The 21,458-nt window shown below is 39.1% G+C and overlaps 1 protein-coding gene across 1 annotated transcript in view; it reads right to left on the bottom strand.

Moving 5' to 3' along the window:
• The window catches only part of DOK6 (docking protein 6), a 234,914-nt gene that overhangs the window by 42,067 nt on the left and 171,389 nt on the right, over positions 1-21,458 (bottom strand). Inside the window, exons 6-7 of the mRNA XM_008160542.3 lie at positions 16,027-16,165; positions 5,677-5,794 (exon numbers count right to left, since the gene is read on the bottom strand). Coding sequence (XP_008158764.1) covers positions 5,677-5,794; positions 16,027-16,165 — 257 coding nt within the window. The remainder of the gene's footprint in view (positions 1-5,676; positions 5,795-16,026; positions 16,166-21,458) is intronic.

The raw sequence follows: 21,458 nt of genomic DNA, 5'->3' as shown, positions 1-21,458 counted from the left end.
AATCTCTGCCCTTAAAATCCTTAGGATGGAGGATCCAGTGTGCTCTACTTCTGTAATTTACCCAATAAATGTTCTCTGACAGTTTTGGGTCTTGCTCTGAATTATTTCCTAGCCAGAACCCAGGTTTTGTCTGACCCCATGGGTCAGACACCTGTTGCCGTTCCTGCTGCCTATAACAGAAGCACCCCCATTTTAGAGATGAAAAAAGTGAGGCTTAGCAAGGGTAAGTAAATTGCCCAAAGTTATACAAGTCAGCAATGGTAAAGTTAATATGCAAGCTCAGGTTGGTTTAACTCCAAGATTCAAGATTTTAACCTCCAGGGATAGTGCCTCCAGGGGTGGGGTAATGGTTTGGATAAAAATCATTCCAAGTTGCTACCTCACAACCTACTGGAAGAAGCAGGTTTGTAAACAAATACATCCATATAGTAAAGTTATACAGAAACAGCTGGGAGCACGGAAGAGGTTGTTGATTATGGCTGCAGGGTGTGAGCATTTTTATGGTGTCATTTGAGGAGCAATGGATTAATCTACCTTTAAAAACGGATATCCAGGGAGGCATTTCCTGCCTTTGACTTATCCTTCCTAAGGTAAGGATATGCAATAAATGTTCATAGAATGCTTAACCGACAGGAAGTGTTCATTCTAGAAAATGGTGCCTGTTTTTAAGGATTGTTGCCAAACTGCCACCCACAGGCCTGGGCCATATTGAGAATGTGATGCACTTGGTTGCTGCCCAAGGTCACGGCTGATCTGCCCTAATAATGAATAGATCGAATATAGGGAAGATGGCAGTTTGGACATATACAGTTTCCTTTTTACTACTGGAGCAATTCTTCTTCTTTTTTTTATTTATTTGCTTTTACTAACTTTGCAATTTGGAAAACATCAGATAATAAACATTTAAACAGAAGATCTCAATGGAAGCTATTTACCTACAATGCCATCTTGAAACTGGGCAGTAAAAATGAACAGAGGGCCACAGATGAGCAAAGAGAAGTAAATCCCTTGATTTACCTCCTTAATCTATGTTGGAACTCTATTTACCGTTTCTGAAGGTTATCTCTAATTCTAATTGCCTGTTTGCTTCCTGGCTGTCTGGGAATTTAGAACCACAGACGCCCTTTCTGTGAACATAAAATACCTTCTGTGTAATCAGGTCTGCCGCTGTGCTGACACCGGGGTCTGTAGCTTAATTACTGATGATAGGAGGCAGAGGGAGGGGAACAATTCTGAGCTGGCATTTGAATATCAATCAGTGTGAATGAAAGCGGAACTCCATCTTTGTAAAGGGCACCTCAGTCATCCTTGACTCAAAGAGTGAAGTTGTTCAGGCTGCTCACAAATGAGTCATCATAGTTTGATATAATCCCATTCATTTATTTTTGCCTTTGAGGTCAAATTCATAAAAATCTTCTTTAAGACCAAGGTCCATAAGTTTAGTACCTACATTTTCTTCTATGTAATTTATTGTTTCAGGTCTTATATTTGGTTCTTTGATCCACTTTGGGTGGATCTTGAGAATATCATGCTAAGTGAAATGTCAGACAGAAAAAGTTAAGAACTATATGATTTCACTAATATGTGGGATATAAACTGAAAGCAATAAATGAACAAACAAAGAAAGCAAACAAAAACTCACAGACGCAGACAACAGTCTGATGTTACCAAAGAGAAGGTGTCAGAGGTAGTAAAGGGTAAAGGGGTCGAATATATTGTGTCAGAAGATCTGACTTTGGGACGTGGACACACAATGCAATATCCAGATGATGGAGTATAGAATTGTACACTTGAAACCTATATACTTTTATTAACCAACTAGAGGCCTGATGCACAAAATTCATGCAAGAGTAGGCCTTTTTTCCCCCGGCTACCAGCTTCCCTCTGGCACCCGGTACCCAGGACCCGGGCTTCCCTCGTAGCCCCAGCTTCGTCGGGAAAGTTGATCAGAAGGATGTCCAGTCTAATTAGCATATTATGCTTTTATTATTATAGAATTCACCCCAATAAATTAAATTTAAAAATAAAATAAAAAATGAGTCATTATAAAATCCATATCATTTTATGTAAAAATTATTCATTAAAAGTACCAGGGCCAGTTTGGTACAGAAGGGACATGGTCCTAGGGTCCCTGGGGACCATTTTCAGCTCACACTCTTGGCTCCCTTTCATCATAGGAGCTGGTGGAAGAACTGATCCCAGAGAAGCAGCTGCAGGTGGAGAGAGACAGCAACCCAGCCTGTCCCAGTTCTATCAATAGTAAAATAATTACTATGTTTTAAGCATTCACTTTGGGTTAAGAGTCTGAAATCAGGTTTCCTTCCCTTTTAATAGGTCCCTTCAGTCTAGAGATAACATCTCCAGAATGTGTTGTGACATAAACATTTTTCATAAATGCAGAAGAAGTTGGAGAAATATACATAGAACATTACCTTCAAATACAAATCGATCATCCTTAGTATCTGGCAAAATCGAAAAAAAAAAAAAAGGAAAAGTCCTTATTTTACCAATTCTGCAGGAAGAGGCAACAAACCCATCATAAGCCATTTAGAGGAAGAGATTTGAAACAGTAGCTGCCTGGTATTTAGCAAACATTTAGTTGTTAAAGCTAATTATTCTTTGTCTCTGTCTTTTGACTGCAGAGCTAGAGTACACTGGGGAAACCGTAACAACCTATACTTTCCCAGCACCCTTCTGGGAGTAGCGTGGAGACCTTCTTTTCTGAGCATTAAATTAAATGCAGTATTGCTATGCCAGTCCTTTAGAGTGCACCTTGCTTCTGCAGTTACAAAACAATGACAGAAATAGAGATAGTAAAACTGAGCAAAACGCAGTTTTGAGGGTGGCAGGCAATCAGAGTGATGGGTGAGTTTTAACACAATGGATTTGTTGACACGCCATGAATTTTTTCCCCAGTTCTAGTTCATGTGTGGTTTAATAATGAATCCCAATCTGTTAAACCTTAACTACAAAAACGTTTCCCCCTTTATCTTCTGAATGAAAGCCTGCCGAATTTATTCCTGTTGATCTCATCTTCACCGTTAGAATATAAAACATATGATGAAAAAGTTTGAAAGATATATTTTTGTTCCTCAGTGCTTCCCATGGTTTACTTCATATGACACCTGTCTTTGCCAAAAATTTCCTTTGACTTTGGAAGGTCAATGATGACAGCTGCCCTACTATGCTCTCCTCTTTGTAAAGGAAAGGTAAAGCAACTTCAAGGAGCACAACCAGGGAAATGAGACAAAATAACCACATCATTAAGTATAACGTGGTGAAAATGTAGGTGTGCAAGAAAGGATGCTGAGGGTCAATGTTCTTATTGTTATTTCTTTTTTTGTTTCAGTAGTTTTACTCTGTCCTGATTCCACCAGGATGTAGTTAGAATAGGTTACATCCTCATAAAAACAAAACAAAACAAAACAAAATTATGGTCAAAAGCTCTTGTCTTCTGCTTAACTTGACTACCTCAATAGAACAAAAGAGAATAAAATAAATCACCACTCTCAAAAATCACTAACATGTTTAGATCTATATCTATTTGTATATTACCTATCTATCTACCTATCTGAATATTTCTCTCTATATATAATATAACCACAAAATGAGGGGTATATAAAATAGTAAAATGTATTGCTCTAAGAAGTATACAATATAAAAATAAATGTATAGTGAAATTTAATTTACATGGAATATATTCTCTATTTATCTGATTTATAGTAGTTACCTTAATCAATGCATTCTTATTACGTAAAAACTACAAATAACCAAAAATGTGATATTGAGACCATATAAGTAAATTGCTCATCATAACTGATATTTCAAGCCGTCAACTTTGCTTGAAATTAATATTAGTGAGATAAATCATAGAGTTTTCTAATTAGTTATAGACTGTATTTTATTGTGTAAATCAACATTGTCTTCCAATGAGTTTCTGGCAATGTTTTAAGAAATTGCAATGCATTCTGGTGGTTTTTGCTAGATGCATATAAAATTATTTCTGAAGTTGTATATCATTCTAAATCCAAGCTCTTTCTTCAGAGAAAAGTTTCCCTTACCTTCCATGAAAACAGCAGTCTTTTATTGCTGGAATTACTGACCAAATACTTGCTTGCCAGTAGATAGGGATACAGTGCAAGGTTTTGTTTTCTCTGACCTTTACTTTTGCCTCCTGGGTCATGGAGGGGTGTGTGTGTGATCATGTGATAGAGAAAACTGATGACTGGGTGACAGGGTGGTGGGTCCCCACTGTGTCCAACTCTTGGGACACCACCACAATGGTGGGGGGTAGGCGTGCACTCACGCTACTTCAACCTCTCTTACCTTCTGCTGAGCCACAATGTGGGGGCTGCACCCTAACTCCTCCTCCACCACTGCATGAGCTGGGGCTGAGGCAGTCAGCAAACTGTGTATGAGAACACCATCCCTTCCCTGTACTTCCCTCCATCCCGCCCACCCTCCACGTTCCAATATGCCCACCTGCTGTACTGATGTGTGATCTCTCAGGTGAGTCTGTGCTGAGCAGAGGAAACTTTGTTGGGTTATAGATGTCCCACTTGTAACTTTAAAGGGGTCTTATCACTCCACCATGATGCTGACTTCACTCCCCAGAATATATCTTTAATCATTATTCCCACTGATCAAATTCTATTAGTCTAGGTTTGAAACTATGGCAATAAAATATTGCTTTAAAATATACTATTTTAGTTTGTAACAGAATTTTTTTGGTCAAAATACTTAGTGTTGTTAATATGAGCAAAAGCTAAAGTAGAAAAGGAAAACAATACCCTGAATGCATTACCCTTAGGCATTAACTACTTCAAAAGTCATAATGGTCATTCATTCACCAGGTATTTACTGGGTTTCTATTATGTTCACGCCTATTGTGCTCAACAAATGCTTGTCTGATGGATGAGTGTTTTCAACTGTGTTTTTTTAGCTCCGGTTTCCTCCAATCTTGGTCAGCGGTTAGTCAACTGCCTGCAGCTGAGTGCTTTTCTAACCGCTAAGATTATTCATTTTAGGACAAAGGGAAGGAAGAGGAAATGAACCGCCAAAGCTGAGGTTTCTGCTGTTGTTGATGAAATACCTGCTATTTATTAAGTTGATTAATCCATCAAGCCATCCCCATGCTATTTAACCATTTATCTGTAAGAAAATCACACAAGCAAAGCATTTACACTTGTCTCTTTCTGTCCCCCAACTCCCCAAATAGTTTCTATGTCAGGGCTTTGGCTAAATCTTAACATTGCTGTGAGTGGGTTTCTGTAGCATTTTATTATAGAGCCTAAAGTCAGCCTCCGAACTTATAAGCAATCCTGTTATGGAAAAACAGATGCTAAGAGAAAAATCCTTTGTAAAACACAGCATAAAACAGACCCTGCTATGATCTACATCTAGCTTCTGATGTGTGTTGGGTAAGGTTTGAGTGGAGCTCCTATGCCATCTCGGGTCCTCATCCCTGGGTGATTTTTGAAATGACTTTTATCATGAGTCTGAAATGATAGCTTTAGAGAAGCCACTGTCAATCTTAGAGTTCCCACTGTGGTCAGCGAGGGTTGAGAAATGGAAATGGAGGAAAAGCCAGCAATGCAAATACAAAGTGATTTGCATGACTCCTGGTCCACCGGGGGAAGCTGTGGCGGTGCTGCCGGTTACTTTAAAGGTACTTGCCTTGCAAACTGTAGATCTCACCAACGCTGTTCTGACGGGTGATGTGATGCCAGTACGCGCTACGAGGAAGAGATATTGATTTGGATAACGTCATTGGCTCAGTCAAGCTTGTCTGAAGCTGAAAGAAAAAGAAAATAGGTCTTAGGCTTTATTTAAAATATAAAATTGAAATCTGCATTTTTCAAAGTCTAGGGTGAAATGCGGGCGACAGAGAATAGAATCTGCTCTAGGCCCCTGCACCATCTGCTGTTGAAGGATAACGTTTTTTAAAAGGTGAAATCATGGCTGGACCTATATGAAATAAACACTTGTAAGCAATCTAATCCCAGTCATTCATTAAGAAGGGAACCAGAGGATGGTACCATTGATTCCAAGTTGTTTCCAAAGGACATATCCCCAATTAGGAATGCTGGTCACAGAAATAATCAACTGTATTCCTCAGGGAGAATGTATCTGCCTTTCTATGAGAAAGAATTGCTTGCATTACCATCAACATTCTACAATTAACTGAAGTTTAAAGTAGCTAAAAAAAATGGAGATGCAAGTCCCTTCTGAAACAGATACCCCAGGATGCTGTCAACACAGGATCCCATTTCTGTTTTACCCATTTCCCTGTCTTACAATCTTTCCTGACACCTCCCCCCTATCCTTACTCAATGGCTCTTTCCTCGAACAGATCTTTCCCCTCGGTCCTGCGATATGCTTTTGTGTATTAAAAATTGTTTTTTCCTGAGAAGCTCTGTGATAAAACAGTGGCAGATTTTCTTGTTTGAAACATAAAATTCAGGTGAGCAGAAGAGGTTCACACATCACATCAGGGGCTCAGGCATACGATTAGTTCAAAGAGTACAATGCATCACATTGCATTTTCAAGAAGAAACTTTATTTTTATTGATTCACACCAGGTTTTAAAACACACACCCAGAGACGTTTTTATTTGGTCTCAGTACACATTTTTCACAGACAACGGGCAATCCTCTAATTAATAAAATCTCCAATTTTCTCTTATTAAATAACTGACTCTTGGCAGAACTGGAAGCTGTAATGATCAGCCCTGTTGAGTGCAGCCTTAGAGGCCTGTTTGCTGGCTGTGTGTGCACTTTCCTACTGAGGCCTCCCCACCCCCAGTACTTCCAGACTTTCCAGCAGGTGTCAGTTATACCCTTCTTAGAAGATGCTCTAAGGAAAGTACCTGAGAGAATAGAACAGGACCTTTAACGCCATGTAAAGCTAAGAGGTGTTTCCATTTTAATAGACTCTGAAGGCCAAGGGCATGAACATACCCATTTTATTTTATTTTTTTTAGTAGTGAGACATTTCCAGGCTGCTATGTCTTGCAACAAAAGTGCTCCACTCAGTGTATTTAAAAGTCTGGCCCTGTTGAAGACACTTTTTTTTTTTTTTAAAAGATGGCTCTAAATAGCAACATTGCAATCAATTTTTATATTTTCAGAATTTGCTATATTTCAAAGTTTTCCTCCTTATTATGGAAATAGGTGTACTAATGGCACACACATCCCCATGTTTGGTAGGTAGGGAGTGAGAGGGAGAAGCTAAATTTCTGGGTTACAGCAGGGCAGTGCTTTTCAGTGTCTTTGGGGTGTTATTCCCATGCACATGTCTACTTTTACCCTACACCGCTCGGTTAGACAAACTTGTGGGTGGAACTATGCATGTTAAGACACAACAATCAAACCCATAAAAGCCATCATATCACTATGTTTATTAAGGGATGGAGGCAAGGCTCATTTTATGAAATTGTCACCTCCATCTGTTAGCCCCACGCTTCCAAATACATGGGTCAATATTTGCCTCTACTTTTCTAGAAGCTCTGGGATTCTTTCTCAAGAAATGGTGATGTGCATCATCCATTAATCTCTTCTTTGTTTCATCTGCACTTGGTTTAGTAGAATTCCTTAGGAGGCATATACAACATGTGTATAGATAACATACTTTCCGCTGAATTCAAATATCCTGTGTTTTTATCTTCTTTTGGTCATTTTACCTGGCACTTGGCCCAGATATCATTTGCATTATCTACTTTAATCCTCATAAAATTCCTGGGAGATGGGAAAGGGATGAAGAATACCTTTTTAAGATGAGAGGAGGCTGAGGCTTTGAAATAGAAATTGACTTTCCTAAGGCCATATATCCATCCCCTGGAACAATCACAAATAGAATCATGTTTCTGTTCTGAACTTCTGTGTGTGTGCTTTTTGTACAATGAAGAGATTCTGTGTGATGTCTTTCAAATGAAGTTGCATCATAAATAGTATTAAGTATTGCATCATTTTAATGGAAGAATAACGATGGCTGCAGATTCTTGAAAAGCCTGAATTCAGGAATGGGGTGTCTAGGTACCAAGTTCTCAAATTTGGACTATCTGGAGATTACTTTGATCAATAACATGTGGTCACCATGACATCATGTCTGCTGTGGGCATGTCCTTTAAGAGGGTCAAAGCAGTTTCTTCTCTCTTCTTGTTCTGAGTCATTGTGTAAGTCTGACTACCCTGAGGCTGCCATGGTTGGAGGAAGCGCAAGCTAACCTTGTGCACTGGCCATGTAATTCAAGGTTACAGTCCTTCCTGGAGAATCTAGCAGTTCTCAACTTATCAATGGAACATCAAAATCCAGAAACATTTAGGAACTTGTTCAAGGTAAAATCTCAACTGCAGAACCTCTAATAGAAAACAGTTCTTTTGACTTGAGCCCATTGCTCTTTAGGCTTTGATGCTATTGGGAAAAATGAGCTTCCTCCCCAACATCCTATATAATAAAAGCCTAATATGCTAAGTGTCCAGTCATCCAATTGGCCATTCAACCAATCAAAGTGTAATATGCTAATGATATGCTAAGGCCACTCAACTGCTTGCTATGATATACACTGACCACCAGGGGGCAGACGATCCAACCAGTAAGGTTAGCTTGCTGCTGGGGTTTGGCCAACTGGGTATGAGCAAGACAGGCTGAACACACCCTGGAGCCCTCCCGTGATCCCTCCCTGGCTGGCCAACTTCCTGCATCCCTCCCATGCCCTGATTGTGCACCAGTGGGGTCCCTCAGCCTGGCCTGTGCCTTCTTGTAATTCAGGCTGGGGGTCTCCCCCCCGCCCCCTGAGTGCACAAATTTCGTGCACTGGGCCTCTAGTAGTATAATATGTGACAATAGAGCCTTGTATTTGAGAGGATCTCTGCTGCCCAGAAGCAGCAGGCAGGGCCTGAAGACTGCTGTGATTTTTGTGAAGAGACTGCCTACCAGCACCTCTTCCTTCTTTTACCAAAAAAATTATCCACTAGATCTTATTGCCTTTTGCAATTTCCCTGTGCTGTTTTGAGATTCTGCCTCCCCCTGTGATAAACATTAATGCTAATTTGTGTTTACCCACATAAAATTCATCTGTATAAAAATGTTAACAAATTTATTCTTCTTTTTCTCTGTATCTCCCTAATTATTGCTTTGAAAATGGAAAATCCTATTACCACTTGAGACCCAAATCGGTACAATTGGGAGAGGGAAAACTCAGTATTTATAAATTAGCATTGGCGAGTCATTCTCTGTGCCCAGCAATGTGCAAACTGGTGTCATCCATCATCTCATTTAATAATCACATAAATTGTCAACAAATATGCCACCTGAGCTCCACAGACAAGGAAAATGAGGCTCAGAGAGATCATAGTCACAGTTTCTTCTATATGATGGAGTAAGAAATGCCCTATCTTGGGTGGAATGTGTCAACATGTTCCTTGGTATGTCTGAGACAAGAGGGGCTGGGCAGGAATATATGCTGTAAATTAGAAACACTACGAAAATACAAGTGGTTAAGAAACAGGCTAATGTGATGTGTGAAATGTATGTCAGTATAAGAACAAAATGTGGAGCTGCTTAGTGAGAAAATGCTGAATACAAGTCAAGAACATATAATTTTCTTTGTTCTTGGGAAAAAGCTCATGAAATCTGAAAACTGTATAGAATAGAACCCCCCAGAGACCTTTAGCCAGCTGAGGGTGGCACTGTTTGGATTCATGCAAACTGTCCTCTGATGTTTAAAGGTTTATGGGCAATTGGTTTCTCACAGACTTGACTTAATTTTCAATAGGGGACATCTCACGTTTAATCTTTCATTTTATTGGAGATAAATGGAAAGGAATTAGAAGACACTTTGCTGAGTGTGCACCAGACTAACAAATGAAATGCAGTTTATAAACTGATGAACAAAAATAGATAGAGGGGCAGAGAAGCATTGAACAGACTGTTAAACTACAGTGGGAAGGCTGGGGAGGGTTGCGGGGGAGGTAAGAGATCAACCGAAGGACTTGTATGCATGCATATAAGCATAACCAATGGATGCAAGACACTGGGGGCGGGGAGGAGGAGGGCGGGGGGGGAAGGTCAATGGGGAAAAAAAGGAGACATATGTACTACTATTTGTAATACTTTAAACAATAAAATAAAATTTAAAATAAATAAAAATAAATAAATATCAAATTCTATCAGGAGTATATGGAGGTTCACTTCCTCCAATATGTTCTAAAAAAGGCAGACGGCAGTGTCTCAAATGCCTTCACTCAGTTCTGCAGTTCAACTTTCTATTAAAGCATTTTCAATATAGTATCGATGCAGAAATTTTGGAAGGAGCATCACTATATATTTTTTTTTATTGATTTTAGAGATAGGAAGAGAGAGGGATAGAGAGATAGAAACATTGATGAGAGAGAAACATCATCAACCAGCTGTCTCCTACAGGCCCCCCACTGGGGATTGAGCTTGCAACCTAGGCATGTGCCCTGACTGGGAATCTAAGCTGAGACCTCTTGATTCTTGGGTCATTGCTCAACCACTGAGCTATACTGTCTGAGCATCACTCAGTATTTTTGTTTGCTGAGTATACTATGGCAATAGCTGGACTTCTACTTAATGGCAATTATGAATCCCAACTCGTGATCCAGATTCAAAAGAAGTTCTTCCAATGGTTAAACAGGCTCCTGTTCAATACCTCTTTAACACTATTAAATACCTTTCTGGTTTTTGTAAAAAAAAAAAAAAAAAAGAAGAAGAAATGCAGTTTTTACTAGTATAATAATTTAAAAGAAGCTGTTAGGTATCATTTAAAACTAGACTGACTATGCAATATTATTTTCATCTGACTTGAAAAAAATGAATGTTATCATTGTATATTTTAAACCATGCATTGACCAAGATTAAGGAAAATGAACATGATATAAATAAAATCCTTACTATTATATTGTGTTGCAGCATCATCTATTAGAAAACTTACACCCCGCCTTCTATTTTCCTCTCAATTGTGTATTTATGCAAAAATGGGTATTTTTTCTTTGTATTTGTTTGGAGACTACATTTTCTTTAGTATTCTGAAAGGGGAACAATAGTAAGTGAACTGATTCATTAAAACCATGGACCTACTTTAATTATCAACTATAATAATTTGTTTTAGTTGAGCCTGTGTTGGTTTATTACAATCAGTGTCTATCCATCAGTAAAATGAAATTTCATAATTATGTGAATGGCATTTCCCAGCAGGGAACTGGTCATTGTCAATAATAATGAAGGCTCTTGTCTTATGATTAATAATTGGTAATGTTGAGTAAAAGATTCATGAATAGAATTTTGAAGATTGAATGAATTAGCAGCTATTCCTCCTAGTTAGATATTACATACCACTTGCAATCACAAATCACACATTTAAACTTTTCCTAGAATTTCTTAAATGTCTATGAACAATACCTAGAGAAGAGATTGAATAATGTGGTGCAATTTTTCTGTGCACTCTCATTGGACTGTTATGCTTCCAGACTCTTCATATTTTTTAGTGTGGGAAACTTTTTTTTCTCCATAAGTGATAGAGATTCCTGTAAAATGTGGGTATGAAGAATGCTTCCACTGTCGGGGAAATCAAACTTCCCTGTTCAGAGCCTGTTCTGGAAGGCTGTCTCACTTACTCAAAAATTAAAAATGAGAACATGTGCTTATGGTCATGTTATATATACTTGAAAGGAACTGAAAGATATTATTTAGCTACTGTTGGGAATAATGATTTTGTATCTTCAGAATACGCTTTATAACAAGTATTATGCACTCTAAGATGCCATCAATGGAAAGACATTATCTGAGGTAACACCAGGAAAGAACAGTGTGACTAATTAAACTGTAACTTACATTAACATGAGAGATGTTCAAATGTGAAAAAATGTGCATTTTTTAATTGATGCAATATAATAGTATTTTTCCGTTCATGCAACTATTTAGACAGAAATCATATCATGTACTGGTAGTTGTCAACACTTGGGTATTTTTTTTAAAATATATTTTATTGATTTTCCACAGAGAGGAAGGGAGAGGGATAGAGAGCTAGAAACATCGATGAGAGAGAAACATCGATTAGCTGTCTCCTGCACACGCCCTACTGGGGATGAGCCCGCAATCAAGGTACATGCCCTTGACCGGAATTGAACATGGGACCTTTCGGTCCGCAGGCTCTATCCACTGAGCCAAACTGGTTTCGGCATCACTTGGGTAAGTTTTATTGTCAAGTTTAAAATCTTCTTAATTGAGTTAGTTAATATGAGTTAATTCTTTCAATATCTTTTTCAGTGAAGAAAACAAAAATATACACTTTTAAAAGCCTTACCAACTCAGTGATTCTTTAAAAAAAATTTTTTTATTGATTTCAGAGAGAAAGGGAGAGGGAGATAGAAACATCAATGATGAGAGAGAATCATTGACTGGCTGCCTTCTGCATGCCCACACTGGGGATTGAGCCTCTAACCTAGGCATGTGCCCTGACTGGGAATTGAACTGTGACTTCCTGATTCATAAGTTGACGCTCAACCACTGAGCCATGCTGACCGGGCTCAGTGGTTCTTTTTGTTCAATACTCTGCAGTGCAAATATACTGTTTATTCAGACTGCTTTCCTAGATATTAGATTCTTCAACCAAGAATAGAAATAATACCTAATTTAGATTACAGTGATATATCAAAATATGTTTATTCATGTGTCCTTCTAGAAGGAAGGTAATAAACAAAAGGAAAACAAGGTTTTACATATGATATGAAAAGATTATATTAAATTTTTCTCTTACAGTTAAGAAATGGTTGTTGAAACATTATTTCTCATTCAAGTTTGTTTATAAAGCCAGTAACACTCCCGAATCACTTTTAAAAGGATGCAAATAAATGCTTCATTCAATTGCCTGAACAAGTATGTTTGGGGCATTCATTGCTTATATAGCTCATTGGTAATTTAATCTTGTAAAATCTTTTTAATCACATTAAAATGTATAAACATCTTTGATCTGATCAATATTAATCTTCCATGGCCTGGTTTTAAAAACTGGAAGGCCAATGAACAGTGTCATTTTCTTATTTTGCAATAGATACATAATAAATGAAATGCAACATTTTTATATCCTAGATAGGTTTTTTGGTGCTTTTCCAATTCCCAAGTTATACTTTTATCTAATTTATAACACAGACCTTCATTTTATTTTAAATAAGCAAATGATGAGTTATTGCTTCATGAATATGAAGAGGGTATTTAACTGCTATTTCATTCTTGTTAGAATTTCTTTTTAGAAGAGATTTGTGCATGTAAAGAAATTTTCTTAAAAGAAAAACTTCTGTTTTGGAGACGTGAAAACCTTTGCTTAATGGTCCTAGAATTTGGGGAATTGGGGTAGTTTTCAAGTTGTATAACTTTCCCTCCAAAAAGCATCATTAATTCAACTTATTATGAAAAACGGACCAGATCTGGAGTAACTTTATTAATATAAACCTTCAGAGAAAAGCATAGTTGTGCAATAATTTTTGAATGCTCTATTTCCATGTATGTACCAAGAAGATACTGTAAAGTCTCTGAATTTGTGATTTCTAGAAAGATTTGGATTCTTTGTTGAGTCATACCGAGGCTGCTATTTTGACACCTTCCCCACTTCCCCTCCACCTTCAAGCACCTATATCCAAGGCGTTTCCCTCCAGCTGTAGACCGCCCGAGCCCTTAGTGAGTGGCCCACTGTCTGTGACCCCTCAGCAGCAATTGCTTGGCTCCACTCCCCAGACGTGCTCTCAGTGTCACACAACATTGCAAATCTTATAATTACTCAAAATCATTCCTACAGATGGGTTGCCATCATAATAATTAATGTTTTATGGTACATTCTATGTGCTAGGACTATTCTTAGAAGTTTATACACACAACACAACACACACACACACACACACACACACACACACACACACACACACACACACGGTGGGGCAAAAGTAGGCTTACACTTGTGAGTATGTGAAACACAGAGTTTATTAAATCATTATTGTACTATTTTCCATATGAACAATTGAAACCTACTTTTGGTCCACCCTGTATATTGATATATATGCACAGATGCCTCAGAACAACCAAATAAATAGAACCATTATATCCCAATTTTACAGATAAAGGAAAATGAAACCTTTAGAGGTTAAATAGCTTGCCCAAGATTACACAGTCAGTAAGTGGTGGGATTGGGGTCCCAAGACACTAACTAAGAGGTCTCCTTTATGGCAGATAATTATGGTGGCATGAAAAACCTCTGGGAATTTCCTTTATGAACATTTAATTTAAATGACTTGACTTAAGAGCACTTAGCCTGCTCAAAACAAGTGTAAGTAAAGAAGAACTACAAATGTTAACTAATAGAAAGTGACATCACAATTGCTAATTTTGGTTGCCAATAAGCACCAGTGAATTACAAATATAGGCTGATAAGGAATGTGCAAGATTCTGAAATAATTTAAAATTTGTCAGTTACATTTATAATATATTAAAGCCACTAGAAAAATGTCGTATTAATTAGAAAATTGTTACAATATTTAACCTAAGTCTAGAAGACTAAGCCATACTAACCTCCTATTAATGCATGTTCAATTAATTCCATAGTCATATTAATAATCCTACTAATGGTCAAGCTACTTATTCTCCCCATAAAGGTCAAATGTCTGGATAAGCCTGACTGGCCGTTGTCACCCTTGGGTGTTAGGAAAGTTCTTTAAACCATATCCTAGGTAGAGAGTTGAAATTATGTATGCCGTATTGAGAAAATTAAAAATGCATTAAGAATAGCATGAGATTATTTGTTAAACGATTTCTTTGTTTTTCATATTTAAAAATTTGTTATACTTTAAAATGTTATGTAATTGAGACATTTTAAAATCAAAACTACTGTAATACTAGCCCTAGCCAGTTTGGCTCAGTGGATAGAGCATCGGCCTGTGGACTTAAGGGCCCCGGTTGCATTCTGGTCAAGGGCATGTACCTTAGTTGCAGGCTCCCAGCCCTGGTCGGGGGCATGCGGGAGGCAACCAATCAATGTGTCTCTCTCATATCGGTGTTTCTCTCTGTCTCTCCTTGTCCCTTCTACTCTGTCTAAAAATCAATGGAAAAAAATATTATCAGGTAAGGATTAAAATATTTTTTAAAAAGAACATAAAAAAGCAAGAAAAACCCTATTATAATACCAGATAGAGAAGTTAGTAGTCTTAAACTGGCATAGAATCATTGTTTTTTTGATGCCAGACTCCCCCCATCCCCATGTCCCAAAGGTCCACCTGTCCTCTCACAGGTAAAATCTCATGCATCTCCATAAATCCTGAAGACATAGACAATATTCACCTCTTAGGCTTGTAGCAAACAATCATTTCATTGTTTGCATTTCAAAGACAGTAATAAAACTTATAAGTTTTTTTCCAGCTACGTGTAAAATTAACTTTCAGATTTTGGACAAACCATTTCTTAGCTTGACCCTGAAACTGTAGATAGCAGGGTTGCAGGCCAGATAACAGGCAAATCATTCTGTCGGTAAACAAGAGGAGCTCCTTCTGCAAACATTTTATTATTGGCTCTGAGGTACATGTGGAGGACAGAGAAGTTTCAGAAACGCTAGGACAAAGATAAAGACAAAAAGAAAAGTAGAATCCTTTCTGGTAGTTACTTAATTTTCCTGGGCCTATGTCTGAATTTCTGATTGTCCAGCAGTATATGGAGATATGCAGAGGACATTGCTTCTTATGTCATATTCTGTACACTCCACCCCTTTTTTGGGTAACCTTGGCAACAGGTCACACACAGGTAAATACACAGAATGTAGAGCTCCCTGTTAGAGGCCTCAAATAACTTCTCATAAGCTGAAGAGGGAATTAGAAATATGAGATTCAGCAACTGGGGTGAGCTCTTGGCGCCGGGGTAGGGTGGACACTGGAGTGGAGACATGGATGGACCAACATATACACGATGCGCATCTGACCTCAGTGACATTAATTTCCAAACTGTTCAGGTACCAAGAAAGGAGGCTTACCCGGGCCTTCTGCTCCATTTCTAGCATTAATCTTTCATGTTGCTCAGCTATGGCAAGTGTTGCAGAATGGACCTTCTGATAGATCATTTCTCCTTCCCTTGTTTGAAAAGTGAATAGTCCTTCACCCGTGTCACACATTCTGTGAGAATAGAGACAGGGAAAGAGATGGGTCTTCATGTGTTCAAGTGCATAACAGTTCTCCACGTGAAAGACACCTTTGCCCTGTGTCATATTGATTCCATAATCATATTAATAATTCTACTAATGTTCTGCCTTGACATTCACAGGAGACAGTGAAGCAGGTTCATCCTCAACCAAACCAGCCAGCCAACCCACCAACCAACACATCTTCTCAGAAGAGATCTTTGGGCAAAAATCCATGTATATTTGGATTTTTAGATGAAGTGTTCACAACAGTGTAAAGAAACAGATAAAAGTGATTTGGATTATTGCAATGTATAAAGAATAAAACAAATAGTTATTTTTAGAGTATTTTCACATTTGTGATATCATAACTCTACCTCCTATGACTTGATAGCTCTTGAAATGGAAAGAACTTAAGAAAAAGCTGCAATTGCATATTCAATGCAGTGGAACCAATGAGAAGACTATAAAATTTTAGTTTATGAATTTGCATACATAGGCTGAGGCTTTTATTTAGACAGAGTTATCCTTATGTAAATCTTGGTATAGCCTAGGAAACGACTTGGCACAAAGGAGACTCTACTATATTTGGTTTGAATTTTAGCTCTGCCACTTACCAGGGTGACCTTGGGCAAGGTGAATGACTTGCCTGTACATCTTTTCCACACATCTAACGTAAGAAAAACATAGTTCCCATCTCATAAGATTCTTATGACAGTTAAAAGACTTGGTATGCAAAATATTAAATGCTCAAAAATGTTAGCTGTTACTATTTTTATCATAAAGTATGGGACTAACCTCACTATCCACTATAGAGAAATGGTTGGCTTAATTATACTATTTTTATCTGATAGACAATTAGGCAGCTATTTCTATGTCATTTCTAAGAGCATATAATACATTAGAAATTCTTATTACATAAATTTAAGTGGAAAATCAGAATACAATTTATTTTTAAATTATAATTAACTTTTTAAAACATAATTTTTATTGGAATAAAGCCAGTGACAATTTGTTAGGCAACAGGACTATAGGTAAATATAATTAACAAAGAGTAATTATAAAATGGAAAATATTTTGTTGCTATTTTAGGCCAGCTTTTAAAAATCATTGGAGGCCTTGAGAAAAACTATCAGTATGATGTTACCACTCAGATGTTGGACATTAACTGGATTGCTGTGCTGCTGGTTTTCAGTTTATAACCACTTTACACAAAATGTTCATGAGGCCAAACTATGTCTTCCAGCACCAAAACGATTTCAGGTTCTTTGCAATGATTCTCCAAGGAGTTTTCAGTAGAAAATAAAGGTCTCAAGAGGCTTCAGACATTCCAGAGGCTGTGACTACCATCCCTTACGGCCCCATAGAACCAGCTCTTACCTTCTGTGAAAGAGATCTTAATAAAATTCACACAGCGTGAAATGGAAAGTCTGGTCGAGGGGGGTGGGGGGAAGGAATGAAGAGTTTTCACAAAGTGAGACTAATGAGCTTTCTTTGTTGATTCAGAGAGTAAAGCAATCCAATAGCAAGGGCAGGAAAACCAGTGATAAGTAGTGAGCACCTTTTGTTTGAGGTTGAGTTTTGTTCACTGTCATCTGAAAAACACTGCTTACGAGCTTTCGGAAATGAGAGAATGAAGACACAAATCATTATTTCATACTCCGCCATTGAGATGCAATAGTCTAGCACACATCTACTTCCGGGGACTTCATTCTGCCCACTGAGAGAATTTGAAAGCTTACAGAAGGGTTTTTTCCAGCCTCTGAAATAAAAACAACTGTAAACTTTATCCTTTGATCAAGTATAAGGAACTCAAACATGCTGGCATTATAAAGCAAACACATTTTAGGTGGAAGTGCTCGCTCTTCAATGTAGGTACCTAAAGTTGAGCTGAAGTCAAAATTCTCCAGAAACTAATTCAAAAAGATATTGAATGTAAACTATAATTGAAAAAAAATTTAAAATTAAGAAACGTTTTTAAAAAATTCTTCAGTAAAATTGGCTCATATTCATGACTTTTGTCAGCAGGGTCACACATTGACCTCTCATCTACAAAATGGGGCAATGGAACTTGGTCACAGGATTGTTCTTTTAAGAAGTAATGTGTGCGACGGTGGGATGGGAAGGACTATTTCAGCAGGCCTGGGTTGTTCAAACCCTGCACATGTTTGGATGGTTCCTCAGTTGACTTCTAGACTGTAACCTCTGAGCCTCTGAAATATTCAGCTTGATGAGAGTGTTTTGTGTACCGGAGGCCTTGACCCATGCTGCGCCAGTGTGACCAAATGAGCTTATCCCCATATGTGACGTCCAGGGAAGGCCTGCGTTGCTCTGGGGGGGAGTCTGAGTAGCTGAGGCCCATCTTGAGGACACTGCTGGCTTGTAGGACTGACTCTCAGTAGAATGCTGGACACCAAGGCTTGATCGACAACCTTTTCCATGTGTTTTCACACATCATTGCTGCGAGAATTAAGTGTGCCCATGTGACTGCACTGGGAGGGGACACTGGAAGCTTGATCTGGTCCATATCCCTTTGCCTTTTCCCTGTGCTAATTTTACTCTCCATCTTTCACTATCATCAATCACAACTATCACATTTCCTGAATCTTTCTAGAGACTCATTGAGCCTGAGGGTGGTTTTGGGGAGCCCGCCACCTAATACAGCCAGCATGTGGTAGGTGGTCAATACATTTTTGAATGAGTCTAAAAAATGTCCTAGTTTTTTCTGAAATAGCTCTTTTTCAAATTCCATTCTTATTGGGATATAAGAGGATATCCTTTCTTTATTTCCCCCCACTACTCACTTCCAGAATCACTTGAAATGATAGTATCGTCTGTCTTGTCTCTGTTATGTTCTAATAAATAAGGAACAGTAGAGTTCATGTGAATGTATGTATTCACAGGAAACTGAACTGCAATTGAGGAGCTCCACTGCGCATGATTCTCATAGTTGTTCTGGGGATGATTTCACTGCACAAGACCCCCTACCGTGTACCAGCTACACTACTGCCCTCCTTTCTGGACTGTGCCTCAACTCAAGCCTAGAGCTTTAGAAGGGATGGCTTCAGAATTCCAGTCTTTCTTCCAAATGACAAATGGAAGAAATTTACCAAGTCAAAAGTTAAAGAAACACTTTACTTTTAAAAAGTAAAAGTGGATACTTTAAAATCATTCTCTGAGGGTCTTTAGATAAACGCTGGCTACAGATGAATTTGAAGACCTTTGGCGATTTTGTCCATCCTCACAGCTGTTTAGATTCATTCTCATCAAACGTTAGGCAATTTGCTATATATATATATATATATATATATATATATATATATATATCCTATCTAATAATAGACAAATATGCAAATTGACCATACCTCCGACACACCCACAAGCCATGCCCACAAGCTACGCCCACCATCCAATCAGAGCGAGTATGCAAATTAACCCAAACCAAGATGGCTACAGCCACGGAGAGCAAGGTTTCCTAGGTAACAGAGGAAGCCAAGCTTTCTGCCAGCCATTGCAGGCCTAAGCCTCCACTCAAGCTACAAAGTTTCAATTATAGAAGGTAAACAAATTCAAACAAATGGCGGCAGAATGGAGCTTGAGAGAGCAGGCCAGGGTTGCCGCTGGCAACAGGGGAAGCAAAGCTTTCCACACACCCTGGCCAAGCCCACCAGCTTAAGGCAACAAATTTTCAATTATAACCCCAACACAAATGGCTGCTAGCCTCGGAGGGAGCCCCAGGCTTGGCTCTGCTCCAGGCTACAAAGTTTCAATTGTAGAAAGAAAATAAATTCCAGATACCAGGGCCTCCACTTGCGTTGCCAGGGGGAGTGGCCGGCCTGCAAACCACCACAGGCCCCTCGCTCAGGCCGCCTCACGCCCCAAGGGTACCCCACCATGATCAGGGACACCCTTCAGGGAAAACCAGCTGGCCCCCACCCCTGTACCAGGCCTCTATCCTATCTAATAAAAGAGTACTATGCAGATTGATCATCACTGCAACACACAATATAGCTGCTCCCATGTGGTCAAAGATCCTGCCCCCATGTGGACACAGGATGGCCACCACAAGATGGCCAGCAGGAGAGGGCAGTTGGGAGGCATCTGGCCCTCAAGGGAGGGCAGTTGAGAGGGACCAAGCCTGCAAGGGAGGGCAGTTGGAGGTGATCAACCGTGCAGGAGAGGGCAGTTAGGGGTGACCAGGCCGGCAGAGGCGGGAAGTTGGGGGCAAACAGGCTGGCAGCAGAGTGGTTAGGGGGTGATCAGGCTGGCAGGCAGAAGCGGTTAGGGGCAATCAGGAAGGCAGGCAGGCAAGCAGTTGGGAGCCAGCAGTCCTGGATTGTGAGAGGGATCTGGCCTAAACGGGCAGTTGGACATCCCTTGAGGGGTCCCAGATTGGAGAGGGTACAGGCTGGGCTGAGGGACAACCCCCCTCCATGCACGAATTCCGTGCACCGGGCCTCTAGAATATATATATATATTTAATGACCAAATATTGATCCCCATGCACACAGACACTTTAAACTCTTAGCAGTGGAGTGGAACAGGAGCACTTTCCTGAAAACCCAGTGGTGTTTCTATTCAGTATTTAAAATTTAATGTTTAATTATAGAAAGTAATGAAATTCTTAAAAGCACAGTTTTTCTGCAGAGCAGTTAAAACCAATTAGCTCTTTTATTCTGTTAACAGTTTAATCTTTAGCATCATTTAACGATGCTAGCAGTTTACTATTTTTTAAAGCAGCTATGAAAAGGCTGAAGTTTCTCCAGCCTTCATCTCTAGCTTCATCCGGTTTTGCCACTTTTCTGGGCCTGAAGCTGAAACACAGCTGAGGCCTAGATGTTGTCTCTAATTTGACCGAAACTGTCTGGGGTCAACAGGCCCGAGACTTTGTTCCTAATATTATCTGATTCGGGTCAGAACCTCATTGTCCTGAGGGCCTAATGATTAAGGCCATGCAAGGGAGAAGGAAGTGGGTAAGTCAGGTAAGTGGGTAAGTGGGTAAGTCAGGTTTCTCCAGAAGAGCTCTGGTGAGTCAGACTCTGATCCATGGCAACCAACTGAAAGCAAAATGTGCAATTGCAGAGACGCTTCACTTCTTCAATCTGATCTTTCCTCCTTCTTTCCTTTTGATTCCAACTAGCCTCACCCAGCACCCTGACTTACCCACTTCCTTCTCCCTTGCATGGCCTTAATCATTAGGCCCTCAGGACAATGAGGTTCTGACCCGAATCAGATAATATTAGGAACAAAGTCTCGGGCCTGTTGACCCCAGACAGTTTCGGTCAAAT

Source organism: Eptesicus fuscus, chromosome 12, assembly GCF_027574615.1.
Source record: "Eptesicus fuscus isolate TK198812 chromosome 12, DD_ASM_mEF_20220401, whole genome shotgun sequence".
Lineage (NCBI taxonomy): Eukaryota > Metazoa > Chordata > Mammalia > Chiroptera > Vespertilionidae > Eptesicus > Eptesicus fuscus.
Note: the sequence above shows the minus strand (reverse complement) of the source record. Positions and strands in the feature narration are given on the sequence as shown.